General features: G+C 37.1%; 1 protein-coding gene across 1 annotated transcript in view; it reads left to right on the forward strand.

The window, feature by feature from the left end:
* CFTR (CF transmembrane conductance regulator) overlaps positions 1 to 15,823 on the forward strand; it is a 90,281-nt gene that overhangs the window by 26,429 nt on the left and 48,029 nt on the right. The window contains exons 8-11 of the mRNA XM_033007286.2: positions 1,260 to 1,506; positions 2,621 to 2,713; positions 3,237 to 3,419; positions 6,073 to 6,264. Of these exons, the coding sequence (XP_032863177.2) occupies positions 1,260 to 1,506; positions 2,621 to 2,713; positions 3,237 to 3,419; positions 6,073 to 6,264 (715 nt within the window). The remainder of the gene's footprint in view (positions 1 to 1,259; positions 1,507 to 2,620; positions 2,714 to 3,236; positions 3,420 to 6,072; positions 6,265 to 15,823) is intronic.

Consider the following 15,823-nt stretch of genomic DNA (forward strand, 5'->3'; position numbering starts at 1 on the left):
TTCAGGCCTCTCTTGTGAAATACAGACTTAGCAAGAAGTGCTAGGCACATTGCTCCAAAACTAGCTGAGCTCAGATTTTCTGACAGGGACTTTTAAGAACACTTTGGCTGACAAAAGTGGGTAAGATGCTGGATGCATATGGAAGTCTCATGCCTATGTAGTGTGGAGCTGAAAGGGGGTTCCACACAGCTCCAAAATCATGGAAGGATTTTGCATGCAAACACTGGCCCAATAACAGAAGACATATAAAGGTTATGGTGCTCAGCCTTGTAACACCAGGTACTACCATCACCAATGTGACTGCGACCTTCTTCACAGTATCACAGCAGATAGAGCACTCACCCGGTGCTGGGCACCTTGGGGTCTAGCTCCATCTCTAGTCTCAGGTAATTGCTCTTGCAGCAGAGCATTTGCTCTTTCACTGCAGCAGAGGTGCCTCTGTTCAGGCAAAGCTGAGCTGCAGGGCACCTGGGGAATGTGAAGTGAATGGGGTCAAAATGAGATCAGAAGAAAGCTTCAGCACTGTGAGTTAGGGCTATCGACTCAGAAAATGAATTATGCTCGCTGGATTATTTCTCTCTTTATTTAATAGCTTGCTGTAAATTACATAGACATTGTGGAAGCAGTTAAGATTAATCACCAGTTGTGTTCCTGACTGCACAGCCATCAGTAAGCTATATGGTAGACTGAGCTTCTATGGAGAAAGGAAGGCGGAGAGCAGACTCTCTGCCTTGCACCTCTTCAAGCTGAGATTAACTGATACTTTACTTCACGGGTGAAGCTGTTTGTAGGGTGCTCTGCAAAAGGAGATGACACTGTAATCAGATTGTGGATTGTTCTTAGGTTTTTTATGGTCACATAAAGCAAATCTGGCATTGCAAAATATCTAATTTCTAGGGGTGCTATATATCTAGATGACCAGATGAGTATGGGATGACAATTCTGGGAGTGTATCATATGCCACAGCATTAGATGCTTAAGGATGGTTGTTCCAGGAATTGTAGAGGCTTGTGATAAATCATGACATAGATTATTGTTATTTTTTCTGACATCTCTGAACATTGGTGCCAAAATTGGCTCCAGTTATTTTTAAGGTCCAAAAATTGTTTCAAATTTTGCTTTTTAACTGCAATGCTAGAAAATAAGAAATATGAATGAGCCTCTGAGTTATTTGTTTTACCAACAGTTCCATCTAAAATATTTCTAAGATGTAAACTGTGGAATCCTATACTAATTATTTCTATTTGTTTTTTTAACAGAACTGAACTGAAGCTTACCCGAAAGGCTGCTTATGTGAGATATTTCAACAGCTCAGCCTTCTTCTTTTCAGGCTTTTTTGTGGTGTTTTTAGCTGTGCTTCCATATGCTGTGACTAAGGGAATTATTCTCCGAAAAATATTTACCACCATTTCCTTCTGCATTGTTCTTCGAATGACAGTGACCAGGCAGTTTCCTGGGTCCGTACAGACCTGGTATGACTCTATTGGAGCAATAAACAAAATACAGGTAGGGTACATACACTAAAATCTTCCCAAGTACGTAAGCTAATTCTTTATAGCATGTTATCTTGTCAGTTGATCAACAAAAGCGCACAGCATTTATGTAGACTTTCCGAATATACTATATGTTGCTTTGACTACACACCATGAAATGTCATTATAAATCTTGATATTGTTATATCGTTCCCCAGGCAGCATAACCGCAGGAGTCTCATGCTACCTGCATGCTGCTTTTTTTGAAACAGTGACATTTAGTTATTTCTTCTCATTGAAGAATAAGGAACTCAATAAAAATATGTCATGAGCTGTGGTGCTTAAGAGATGTTTTTCCTTCAGAAAAGGAAGTACAAAATTAGTACATGTTTTATATAGCACTGTTTCCACTAGTTGCAGTCACAGATCTTCAGTTTTCCTAGCTATTAGTGGCAAGAACAGCAGGAGATTGTGCATTTTATGCAAATGTGCATCATCTCATTCATTATGAGTAGTAAACATAATTAAGGTACTGGTCAAATAATTATTACCTACCTTACCTACTGAGATCAGTTGCTCATATACCAGCATGAGAGGCTTATTTGCAGAGTCAAGTCAGGGTGAATTCTCATTAACTCTATCATCTGTTCTATCTCCTTGTCCTGGGTTGAGTGAGTGGTAGAGTTTTTGTGATGTAGAGACATCATTCTTACTCTTTCAAACTCTTGCAGTATTGGAATAGGGAGACAGCAGCATGTAGCTGCTTTGTTTCACCATTTCCCAGAACGCAATCTTCCACATCCTACTCCAAATCCAAAGCTTTATTTGAATAGGATTAAGGTTGGAGGAGTGATGCTGCCTGATACAAGTCCTGAAAGCAAAGGAAATGACAAATTTTTATATTCTTTCTAAACCAGAACTGAATACATTTATGGTTATGTTTTTGCTAGCAATGAAAGAATCGATAGGTTTCTTCTGCATCCAAAAGATGATGTATAAGCTATATTTATGTCTCTCTGTAAGACCCTACAATGCAATAGCACTATCAGAAATATTAGTTGGTACTCATTGTTGTCAAGTATGTATGGCTTTGTGTGATACAGCTGTCCCTTACTGTTTTCTCTCATCTGCTTTCATGGTGTTTCTAGGATTTCTTGCTGAAAAAAGAATATAAAGCCCTGGAGTATAATCTAACAACCACTGGAGTTGAGCTGGACAAAGTAACAGCTTTTTGGGATGAGGTTAGTACTTTTACTCAAACTAAGTTAAAACACAGAGTGTATCTTTTTTACTAATATTTGTCTTGGCATTCTCTAAAAAGAGCAGCCTACACTCCTTCATTTTAATTTGCTTTAGCTATCAGCGGGCAAGGAATATATGGCAAGTAATTAATGCATTATATCAAGTTATCCACAGCTGATAAACTTTGGAAGAGACCTTTTAATAAGTGTTAAGGCCTGTAATAATTAGTTATTTCCGATTTAAGCCAGCCTGAAAAGAGAATCAGGCTGCGGTATGTATAAACGTTGGAAAGCAGTTCTGCAATAGGCAAATTTTGTTTGTGTCCACAAATTTGGGAGCAAGTTCAATATATACATTAAAAAAAATATCTATTTAAGAATATAATAAATAATATAGATAGGAAAAGTAACATCAGAAAAGTAAGTTAATATGTTTTCATAAGTCCTTAGTATGATATACATGCATGCATATGCATGTTTTATTTTTTATATACATACAAATGCACATCTATGTATGTTGCAGGGAATTGGAGAGCTGTTTGTGAAAGCAAACCAGGAAAACAACAACAGCAAAGCTCCTAGCACTGACAACAATCTCTTCTTCAGTAATTTTCCCCTTCATGCCTGTCCCGTTCTTCAGGATATAAATTTCAAGATTGAGAAGGGACAGTTATTAGCTGTTTCTGGATCTACTGGAGCAGGCAAGGTATTTCTATTTCTGTTATTTCAACAAAAATCCTAATAATTTTAAGGAATAATACTGTGTTGTTATCTATATTGTTACTGTATTCTTGCTGTCACGTGCTCACTGTAAAAATGATGGCTGCAGGAAAAAGTATGAATAAACTGTAAGTTTCAATAAAGTGGCCAATACTTATTTGAAGTTTTACTCTGTGGTAAATATGAGAAACAGTTTTTTGGATATTTTTTGTACATACAAGGATACAGACTTAATAGAGAAGTAGCAATTTAAATGACAAAACTATTTTTTCATAGGAGATTTATAGGAATAATGCAGACTGAACCCTAAAGTTAATGCTCATGTTAAGAACCTCCCTGCCTTTAAAACAATAAACTGGAGAACATAGCATGGTTATCCAGATGGTTCAGTATGTGAAAAAACTGACTTGTTTTTTTTTTCCCTCACCTTGATAACATTTTAAGGAAAAATGTGAACACAAGACGGTTAGTAACCTGACAAGCCTGACACAGATTAGCCAGGTAACTCAGATGCGTGCCCTGGACATGGCATATACCTGGCTGCTTGTGCTCCAGTTCCTACAGTTCCTCACTCAGACAGGCTGCCCGAGTCCCATGTGAAAGCCTGGGGATGTGCTGCTGGAACTAGTGGCTTTTTGAGACAAGTTGTGGTTTAGATTAATCATCATTTTAGAACCTCAAAATGTTATCTGTACATTTCGTTTGCAGGTAGCATATCTGAACAACCTCATTAATATAAAATGAGTTGAACTATGATAGTCTTATTCACTTTGAACAGCAAGTAATTAGATGAGTCTTTCATCTTCACTGGGTTTTCTGAGGAGATCTGAAAGTCAAAACAAACACTCATTATGCGTTTGTCAACTTTTTCTGTTTAACAGATCATTGGTGAACATTTTCTGATTTCTTTTACTTTCATGGGGTAAAATCTTTGGTCTGTTGAAGTCAATAGCAAAGGACCCACCAATTTCTGCATAATCAAGGCTTCTATAATATTTTTCAGTAATGATACCAATAGGAAAGAACAAGGGACTTAGGACATGAGGTTTTCCTCAAGCTGATATGTTGACATGCATTTTAGTGTGGTACTTCTGAATTAAAAGAATCATTTTCCTATGTTGCTGATAATCTCAAATGGCTATTGCTGAAGCTGATACTTATAAAAATGCCAACTAGAAAGTGCTGAAGGATGTATATATATCTTCTTTATTCACCTACTTATGAAATTGAGGAAAATTCAGATTACACTAGGCAGTTTATGTGAATATAGACACACACAAAATTTGCACATTTCAAGTCAATAAAGATAAAAGGCTTATAATATTATGTGAAAGATTTACAAAAAATAAGGTTTACAACCCATTTCCCCTCCCCCCCCCCCCAAAAAAAAAAAAACCTCTCCTTCCCTTACACCCTCTTAATTTAAGGTTTCCTTCATGTTACTTGTGGCTGTTCTTGTATATGCCAGAAACTGTCAGGCCTGTGAAACAGACTGCACATTTATTTTATCTGTAATGGGAGTGAAGCCTGACATCAGCTCTTTAATACTGCTTCAGTGTTAGATACGGTTGGGTGGGTTGATGGGTTTGTTTTTTTTTCACATTTATGTTATATGGCACAAGATATGGTAGTTTAACATACAGCGTGCAAAACATACTAAGCAGCTGTCCTTTACAAGATCAGAAATTTCTTACTCAGCATTTTTGAAAAGTCAGATTCTGGTATAATGGAAAGAATCTCATGAAACTCCCCTCACATACTGTATAACTTGTCAAAGGATCTCTGGGCTTGACAGCATGAAACTGTGACTTAGACAGATTTTTAGATCTTTGGCTGTTACGTCCCAACTTTGTTGACTGTTTATTAGTGATAAGAACACCACTGGAATGGCTCTGTAACATATTTTTCCTTGTATTTCTCAATTCTATTCTTTGATCTAGTAGCCAGTGATGTGTGACAAGGTTACTACAAGCTACTGATTAACTTTGAAATTATAACATGTCAGTACTGAAATTGCAATCAATTCTTTTATGAAGGGAAATAGTAAATATACTTAGGTCATGTATTCACGTAAATAAGTTAAGAGTTACAGAAGAAAATTCAGATCACACTGAGCAGTTTGTGAGTAGCTGTATACACATACACAAAGAAATTGCATTTTTCAAGGCAATACAGATAAAAGGCTTATGAACACTAGCAAAATTGTAAACGTGAATTATGTTGTACAAAGGACAAACAAAATAGTTACTGAAAATGTTAAAAAAGCAAATAACATTCTCCATAAATACTAATACTTTATGTGTCTTTGACTCAAAAATGCTCACATTTTTACCTTGTAAAATTACTGGAAGACTAATTAAAAATGCATGCTTTTGCAGCAGCATGCCTTTTTTACAAGACATCTTACAAAATTTTTGTCACTGAATGAAGTTTCTCTCATTTCAGAGGCCTTTCAGAACTATATGTATCATAAAAAACTCCAATAATTGCAGCTTGCACTAGATCAGTACTTATAAGGACACTCTTTACAAGATAATATGTACCATTTAAGTGACTTAGCAGAGTGACTCTCACTTTGTTTAGCATTTCTTGTGGTTGTACAGATCTGATATATTAACTAAGTGTTAATGATTTTTCAGACTTCTCTTCTGATGTTGATAATGGGAGAATTGGAGCCTTCACAGGGTAAAATTAAACACAGCGGAAGGATATCCTTTTCACCTCAAGTCTCCTGGATCATGCCTGGAACAATAAAAGAAAACATAATTTTTGGTGTATCCTATGATGAATACCGATACATGAGTGTCATCAAAGCCTGCCAGCTAGAAGAGGTTAGTCATCCAGGACTCTTAAGACCTGTGACCCCACACAAGTGAAAAACACCAAAGAAAAAGTCAGGGAGTGGAGCTTTAAGTAAGTGAGACATTTCTGAGATTTAAGGAGCTCAGCATGGCATCCCAATTTTGTGGAATTGCAAGTCAGCCTGTTGCCAGCTCCCTGGGAGGTACACTGGTAGTGATGGTTCTGATAGTTTGCATGACAGGAGCTAAATAAGCCATCTCAAATATTATAAGGTGTCTGCCTTCTCAGTCTTTCTTTCTAGTTAAAGACCTGGGTAAACATATTAATGTTAAAGAAATTATGTAAAAATTATTGTTCCTACAATTTTTTTTTATTATTATTTCTTCCCCATAAAGAAGCTATTCCATATAATCTTGGAAATTAACCTGTTTTCCTCCTTTCTTTTGCACTTCAAAAGTGGCTTCAGGGATAATTAGAACGCTGTGCAAGAAACCTGAATTATTTATAGGAAAATCTTGACCGAAGTTGGGTTTTTCTGTGTGCACATTAAAAATTCTCACACTGGAAATTGTTGCAGGATCAATCTATATGTGACATGTAGCCCACAATTAGTACAACAATGTGGAAATGTCCTTGTGTGTGTTTGATGTTGCCAGAAGGTACCATAGGAAAAGATATCTTTTCACATTACAAAAAGAGCCAGCATTTTAGACATTTCCACCCTTATTGCTATGCCTTACAATCAGGCATTTTGTCTGTAACATGTAGATGAAAACGATAAATATTTAACTGTGCTGAATAGGATCTGTTTTTAGGCCACACAGTGAAACATATTTTCCTTTAGTGCCAGTCAAGCAAGAAAACAATAGCCAGTCTGTTTAAAAATAAGATGAGGTTACTGTGCTTTATCTCAGAGCAGGGTATACTTAAGTGATAAAATAATCTTTTCTTATATGTTTATGGCCATTTCAGCTTGTGTTTGGATTGTGGTTTTCTGGAAATCTTCTTTGAAAGCTTCTGAAGACAGAATTAACAACTTCTTCGTCAGGCTTTCTGAAGAGAGTAGTCCTTAACCCCAGTCATAAAAGTTGTTGTCCTTAACTCCAGTTGAAAGTTGTAGTTAATGCCAAAGCTCCAGGAAACAACTGCTTCAGCAGTTCAAAGCTGTCTTTGCCCACAGAGGCTTCCCAGCCCAGGCCCGTCCTGGAGCAGAAGGTGGTTAATGATGGCTCGGTGTCTTGGTGGTGTTGGGATGGCTCACTGTCTTGGTGTTGGTGGGACAGCTTGGTATCTCGGTAGGCTGCAGCTCCTTTGTTCTCCAAACAGGCTCAATCAAGCCAGCTTTGATCTGTGTTGGTGCAGCTCTGTGTGGAATGATATGCTTCACCTCCTAGCAGGGCTCATTACTTGAGATCAAGTTTGATACTTGTAAGGATATTTTCTTCTGGACTGAAGCTGAATAAATTGAGCTGGCCTGAACAGAAGGCAGAATGGTCTGGAAGGAAGCCAAATGCATTACCTTATTGCTATTATTATGCTTTCTGGTCTCGTTAGCTTTCGCATCTTAGTTACCAAATAGGTCTTAGTATGGCAGACTGACGGATGGATTCAAAATACTAGTTCCCTGTTTATTCCCCAGTATGGCCTTTCAGGGGTTTATTATGACAAGTGTTAGTGCTTTTTTCCATTAGGATTGTGTGTGTTCTCATTCTTCAGAAAGGAGAGTTACAAGTGTGTTTTTGCCCAAGGGAGTTCCCTTCTTTGCAACTTTCCTAGATAGTTACGTAGTCCACCTGAATGTAGGCCTGTTGCTGAGTCTAGTTCTTATATGGGCTCTTCAAGGTGAACCAAGGGTTGTTGATAAAAGAGAATTTATTTCCTTATTGCACATATGCTGAAAGTCAGTTAACATACAGTTTTTAACAGTGGATAAGTGAGATTTACTTCCAAGCTCCATGCTCACAAAAACTTTTTTGGGAATTCAAAGCCATCTTCTTTGACTCAGTGGGTCCACTAGAGCCAATAAAATACTACAAGGTACTCTATATGTGTCACATCATACCATCTACATAGGTTTGGGGCTTCTTGACACACAATGAATAGCCTGTTCTTGTCTGTCAGCAGAACAGGACACTGAAGCTGGGTGACTTCATACAAGGTGCTCTGAACTTTGTTTCAGATCTATGGAGATATGCAAATGATATTGAGTGTAACCTAAATAATCTGGCTGCATGAGAATTTTCAGAAAAGTCAGAGCTGCATTTTTCTGCCTGACTTTTTGGATTGGTACGTAGCTGATTTGCTAAGGAGTTATCACTTACAACCTCTTCAGAGTTGCCACCTACTTGTAGCAAATTTATGTCAAAGTAATTATGAAAGAAAGTGCAAGTAAATATTTCACAGAGTTTCCCATATTTTCAGGTGTCCAAGAATAAAATTTTCACTGTATAGGAAATCAGGTCTTTATTTAGAGGTTAGAATGTGTTGTTAGATTTTTATTCTGTTAAGTCCTAAAGAATGGTAAATCTGATTATATTAACCATTATGTAAAAAATAATGGGGCTTTGGTAGGGTTTTCTTGTATGAAAGAAAGGATTTCTGTTGCTTTTCTAAAAGATATTCTTGCAGCATTACATTTTCTTCTATTTGTGTATGGAACCATCAAAAGTTAAGTTAAAAAAGATGGATTCTTCTCTAATGAATTTTGAATATTCACAGTTAACATTACTGAAAAGCAATGAAACTATGGGTAATGAAAGGATTTTCTTTTATTTCTTTTACTTTTTATGAGCTCACATAAGTTTATAGCAATTTAGAACACTAAAAAGGGTCACTTTTAAGTCCAAAGAGATCAGATAGCTACATGTTGTACTTCTTTGACTTGTATACTCAATTTAAGAGATTTCTGCCTTCAGCTTCTTATTTTTGTCACCTTACTGCAATTCACCTACCCTCCAGTTGTGCCAGTACACCTGTTCCTGATGTCGTGCCATGAAACAGACGATGAAGATTAAAAAGAAAATGATTATGATATATTGGAGAACTGCATCCCCAGTAAATACGCTGCCAGGATAGTTTGATGGAGTGTGTTTGTGTGTTGCGCAATACATTAGGATTTCAGTCTGTGCCTGGGTTTACAGGCTCAATTAGTGTACGCATTTCTTAAGTATCCTTTTCACTCATGCATAGCATAACTGTTGTCTCACCCCATGCCCATCACATAGGCGTGTGACTGATGAGCGGTCAGATGCAGTGAATCACGTCATACAGCAGATACTGTTTTGTGAGTCTATGTATGGGAAGCATGTGTTTTAATCGTGCTCCTTCGAGTGTGGTCCCACTTGATGGCACACTTGTGGCAGCAGTATAGTGTCATAGGTTTCATTCATGGTCCTTGGTCCTCACAGCTCTTCTCTGTAGCCCCCGCTGGCATATGGGGATACCAAGGGCAAAGGACACCACAGTTCAACCCTGCCCAAATGTATGAGATCTGAGTTGTTGAAAGGATCCACAATGAAAGACAGTTGTGTGTCAAAGGCTCAGTGAGGGAAGCTTGTCCGGTCTAAGTACCACTGCTTGTCGTAATTTCAGGATGTCACTGTATAGATATATAATAGTGAAGAAGCATGAGAAGTGTTCTCAAATGCAATTCTATGTGGATAAGTAAAAGCATGCCTAAGGTACTTTTTTTAACTTCTGTTTGTACAGCTTTTGTGTGTATTTTTACAGTAGTATAGCCTTCTTTATATGTGTAAAATGAATCAGAACTTGATTATAATTACATTTCTTGATTACATTTTTCCTTTGAGGATAAGTAGGACATCAGGGGACATAAAATCATGTTTCACAATGTCATTCTGATTACTGGAGTTTGGAAATGGGCAGAAGTTAAGAGAACAGCCGTTGTAGGTGATAGAACAAAAGAAAGACTGCTTTGGAGTAGAGATAAAGGGACTGTAATTAAGAGCTACCTTAGAGTTCTTGATATCCTCTAGAAACAGCCTTCCTGGAAAAAGTTGTTTTTGAAACCCCAGGACAAACTAAATATGGCTGCAGTGAGATATAAGTGGTGTGTAGACATTGCCCTTATTCTTGTGTGCTGCTGAACTCAAGTGAATGCCAATACACTTAAATTGTATGATACATTCTGTGAAACTTCACAGTAAAAAAAAGTTTTATAAAAAGGCATAAGAGAAGGGCTGCTTGTTCCTTCTCCACTGCCTTCTTCCTCTTTTTCCTTTCCTTGAGAAATAGCAAATATTTTAACAAGCAAGCAGCGTGAGTACCTAATTTAACACATCTTCTAAAATCGAGGTCCCAGTTTGCAAATATGGAAGTGAAACCTTTCAACTTCTAGATCGAACTATTCCAGCACAGATCAGTAGTCCTTACCATTTGTCCTTTATTCGGAAGCTTTTTTTTGAAATAAAATGTTTAAATGGGTTTAATTTAGAGTGTGCAGGTATTATTACAAATCTGTTAACTTTAAAATCTTATATTGGCATGCTATGATAGAGAGAAGCCAAGATGTTACTGGTATGGATTCTGAACTCATTTCCTAAAGACAGTTCCCATAGGCAAGCTTAAAGGTACCGGAAAAATAAGAGAAGAGTAATTGGTGATGCCTTGGCTTATGCTACCTTTTCTTTTTTTTTTTTTTTTTTTTTTTGACAAGGTGTTTTACCCTTTTTATCAAGTACTTTTCATCACATTCATGATAAAAATCAGTTAGCAAGAGAAGGTGAACTTTTGCCTAGCACTTCAAATTAAGGACCAAGCATGAACAAATTTAACACTGAGAAACCATCCAGCATAATTAATTGATTTTTTTTCTAATTTCTCAATAGCAAAAGCCACTGGGAGATGTGTACTGAGTGAGTTTATATGTCTATGGAACCTTGCTACTAGATTTGAAGTAATTCCACAAATGTATTTTCCCTGGAGATTGAAGGCTTGTATTAATGTCATGTCAGGGATAACATGAATATAAATGGGAATTTGTAGGAGCAGCCAATTGGGTTTTCAATATCCTTATTAATGATGTAATGAAAAATGGGGAAGGAACGTGGCTTGATTTTCAAAATTTTAGGTTGAAAAATCAGTATTAATAGCCTACTATACACAGGATATGGGATTGTTGTTAAGCTAAATTAAGAAGGCAAAACTATCGGACAGTTGAAACAGGAATCTTTGTGTCTAAATACTGTTAACATTGAACAAAAGCATCCTAAGAGAATGCGTGCCTCTGGTCAAGACTGCAGAAGCAGGCCTACTATAGTTATTATTGTTAAAAAATAAACAAGCATCGTATCCCATTTGAAGGGGTGCAGTAATTCATTAGTTTTGAAACCATACTTCCGTGACTTTCATTGTTACCTTTTTGCAATGTAGGGTAGATATTTTTCCACCTAGTTAGTTCATTTGATCCTTCAACAGTTACCTAAGAGGCCATAAACACATAATGGCAAACTACCTTTAAAAGATTACCACTCTTAAAGTAAATACATGTTCTGATTTTAGAGCCACCAGCTGCTCATGAATGTAATGTTTAACATGGCATGCAAGTAGAGGAAGTGTTTCCATGTGAAATTAAATCATATAATAGTACTAAGGAAATTTGTGACCAGAACCTGTGGGGTTTTGAGCTGGTTTTACAGGGAGTTCAGGAGATTAATTTTCACCTAAGAACTTAGATTATAGAGAGAATAACTAGAGAAAGAGACAGTCAATATGCCAAGCCCTGGTTTGTGTTCTTGTGTGTTCGATGTCTCCTTTGTAGAGGATGGCATCCATCCCTGGGTGATGAGTTTACTGCAATGTCAAGGATGCCTTGAAACAGAAACACATATCCTTGCATCCCACTGTACTGCTCCAGCCCCTTTTATATGTGCTGGTTTGTTTTTTGTTTTTTTTTTTTTTTTGTTGGTTTGGGGTTTTTTTGGCAGATAACTAAATCAATAGGAGTCGAGAGGTTATTATGTCAGTGAATGAAATAGTTTGTGCCCTAATTTTGTGTCTGTTTTTCACAAGGGATATTGGCAGATTATAAAGTGAGTGGAAGAGAGGAACAATAAGAATTCAAATCTGGAACTGAGTGCTTTGTAGTAGGTAATTCTCTACAAGAGGGTATTAAGAGGTAGCTGGGTTACCTAATCAGGTACATGTTTACAGTGTAAACTACGTGAGAACAAGTTACTTTGCCTGTCTCCATAGCTGGGGAGGGCAACAGGAGTGTCAAGGTGAAGTTTATCTCATCCTAATGTAAACAGCTAAAATAGCATAAATACCACTTTCAGGCAGAAAGCGCACATAATATGTCAACTCTCCCACAAAAACCACAGCATCTGAGAGACACATGGGCCCAGAAGCTGGCTACCTTTATACTTTTTCCACCTTGCACTGGTGTGATCCACTGGTATGAGCAGACTGCTCTAACTGCAATTCTTGTCTGTAGCCCAAAATCATGGGCAGCTCAGCTGCGAAGCCGCTGACACAGTTAGTTCCCGGGGGGAACTAGAAGTAAATAGGTTAGCACAGTGTCTTTGTAGCAGGGGAGCACCTTGGTTAGAGAAGAATATAGACTCAAACTACCAAATGGACTGATTTAAAGAAGTTTCAACAGTGATCAAGTAAATATGTTTAACAGAGCGCTTCTGCAATGTTCTGTGTTTATTTAGTTTAGTTAAAAATCTGTTTCAATCCAAGACAACTCTTCCCACCCCTTTCCCTGTCATAGGTACAGGGCTCCGGACTGATTACCTTGGATGTTGTCCTATCTTCTGTGATACTTCTGGAATTGTATTTAATTCCTTTACACTGCGTTTAACCTACCCACACGCAGCATACTGACAACTTCATGTTTCAAAAATCTGTTTCATGGGAACGTTGCACCATAGAGAAAGCGAGTTTTGTGAACATTCGTGTGAGTTTTGGGAGAGCCTGACACTCTGCTCAAGCTTACAAACTCTTACAAAAGCAAAACTTATGCTTTTGGATCATGAATCCTTCACAAATGGTTCAGCTGAAATCTAACAAAATCCTTGGCTTCACGAGACATAAGCAGAGAGAGGAGAGTTACCTAAACAAAATAAAATTCTAAAATGTAATTTCTTATTTGAAATACTTTAAAGAGATGTGTTTTTCTGGCTTCTGGCGCAAGAAAATGAGGACTCGAGTATGTCCTAGCTAGTTACCCAAAAGAAAAGATATAAAAAATTACTGAAATTTCTTAATCTTTTTAAAATTAACAGAAATATTCACTCATAGGTATGAGTCTGAAACACAAGACTTGATTTCAAAATTTTCAGTCTTCAAAATTTGCAGTTTAGTTCATATCTGTCTTACTTTGAAGATAATTTATTTTCTGAAAATCAGGACAAATTGAAAGTTACGCTTTCTGGAAAATGACATTTCAAATTAATTATCTAAAGATTTTTATTAATCACTGAATTAAAATCTGAAGGTTTGTTTCAGTTCCATTTCTACCTTGTTGGTATATTAGAATTGAATATGATTGCTTGGAAGTACAGAATTAATCATGTTAGTGAGAAAGCAGGTAACAGTAAATTTTCCTCTTATAACTAAAAATTATCAAATAATTAGAACAGTACTGCAGCTTCTGCTTGAAACACTTGGTGCTGCTTCTGTTTAACCTGTATTCAGCTTTATTTGGCATTTTATACAATAAAGACTTCAGTATTTTTCTTCTAATTTATTGCAAATAGTCTATACTACAGAAGGGGACCTGCAAAGTGTATTCAGAAGCAGCTTCTCTAAAACACAGAAAGAAGGAAAGTGGTGAAAAAGGGAGAACTTGGGTTGGTGAAAAAGAAGTGACAATGTGAACGGGGGGATTTTCTGGGGACTGTGAAAATAAACATGGGGAATGTTAATGGCAATGAAGAAAAGGAAGGGGATAGAGATGGTAAAGAAACTGGGACTGTAGAAGAAATGGAAGTGAAACAGAGAAAAAGGCTAGTGAAGATGAAATGGGAGAGTCAAGACCACTGCTCAGGTCCATCAGCTTCATGACTGTTTTATCTTTTTGGATGGAAAGCAGAAGAGGGAAGATCAAAAGCCACATCATTAAGGACATATTTAAGGAAGAAAGAAGGGCCCCATAACTAAAATATATATATGTTCTATCACTAGAACTGCTTGAGTGGCTTGAGTACCCTTGGATATATAAAGCAACTATTTGCTGAAGGGCATGACTCTTAGAAACAATTTTCTGTTATGCTTTATTATCTTAATTGTTGCTAAAGATTTATCAAATTATTTTTATAACAAACAATCTCTACAGAAAAGACTTGGACTGTGAGGTCCATTCTGACGTTTCCTTTTTTTATGAGACCATATTTCCTGGTCACCCTGAAAAGAGATGTTACCTTAAACTATCTCGGCTAGATTCTTCCATACCAAGCCCAAAGGTATTATGAGGGTCATCCCTTTGCCACTGAGGTAGTTGAATGTGACGTTTACACTGTTAAAAATGCAAACAGATATTAAAAGGGACGCCTTCTTGTGTGTGAAACTTGAGATTTTTTAGCTCCTGATATTAGAAGCACCCATTAAAGTAATTAATGTCTGTGGGAACCATGGGGGAGTTTCTTCTCTGAATAGTTATCAATAGATTTCTCAATTTAAGTGTTTAGAAATAGATATGTTTAAAAAAATCCAGTGGCTATGTCATTAATATGCTGGGTTTTGTGCCGTTCAGCATCATTATATTAGGTTTGTCCCTGGCTTGATTTCACTTCCTGCATAAAATGACAGCAAGGATGTATTTGGACCAGCCCTGTGTACTTTTTTACAATAGGTAATGCATGTTCCAACAAATAGCATTGTGTGTTATTGGACTTCATCACTCTGTTTACGCCTTTGAAAGAAATTACTAAACATTTTTTAATTATTATAATTACAGCCTCAAAAGTTCTTTGTCTGTTTCATGCCATATATTATCCTGAGGTGAAGGGTATAAGAGAGCAGAAGGGGAACTCATTAAAGGTCTGATTAAAATTCCATGTTGACACACCTGCAAAGAAATATATCTGATGAAATCCCACCACCATTTAAAACAATGGGAGCCCTGGAACAGGGTTAGAATTTTACCCTGTTTGCAGGGGAAGACACTGGACCCAGTTCTTCATCTGGGCTGTTTTGGAAGAAGTGGAATGAGGAAACAGTAGTGGCACCAGCACCATTACAGGCAGCAGTACTGGTAGAAATGAGAAACAGTTGAAATCAGTTTAGGTATCTAGATACTTAACCACACAAATCCCAATGTTCAGGTGAAGATATTGGGTAAATGTCAAAGTTACAGATGAGTGACATGACTCCCCCATGCATAGTGAAACCACAAAAGATCTGAGCAGGTCGTCTCAAATAAATGCCAGAAAAGCTTTTATGGCAGAATTTCATGGGTTCTCTCTAAATGCTTCATGACCCATAGGAAGATGATTTTGTCACATTCAGAAAATCTTCCTTAAAAAAAATGTTGCTGGCACTTTTTCACATCCCTCTTTCTGCAAATACCTGAGCTATTATGTACCAGGGATTTGCATGTGTGTCTGTCCTTTTACAAGAGGG

This window comes from Tyto alba, unplaced genomic scaffold (genome assembly GCF_018691265.1).
Source record: "Tyto alba isolate M040663 unplaced genomic scaffold, T.alba_DEE_v4.0 Super-Scaffold_2, whole genome shotgun sequence".
Classification (NCBI taxonomy): domain Eukaryota; kingdom Metazoa; phylum Chordata; class Aves; order Strigiformes; family Tytonidae; genus Tyto; species Tyto alba.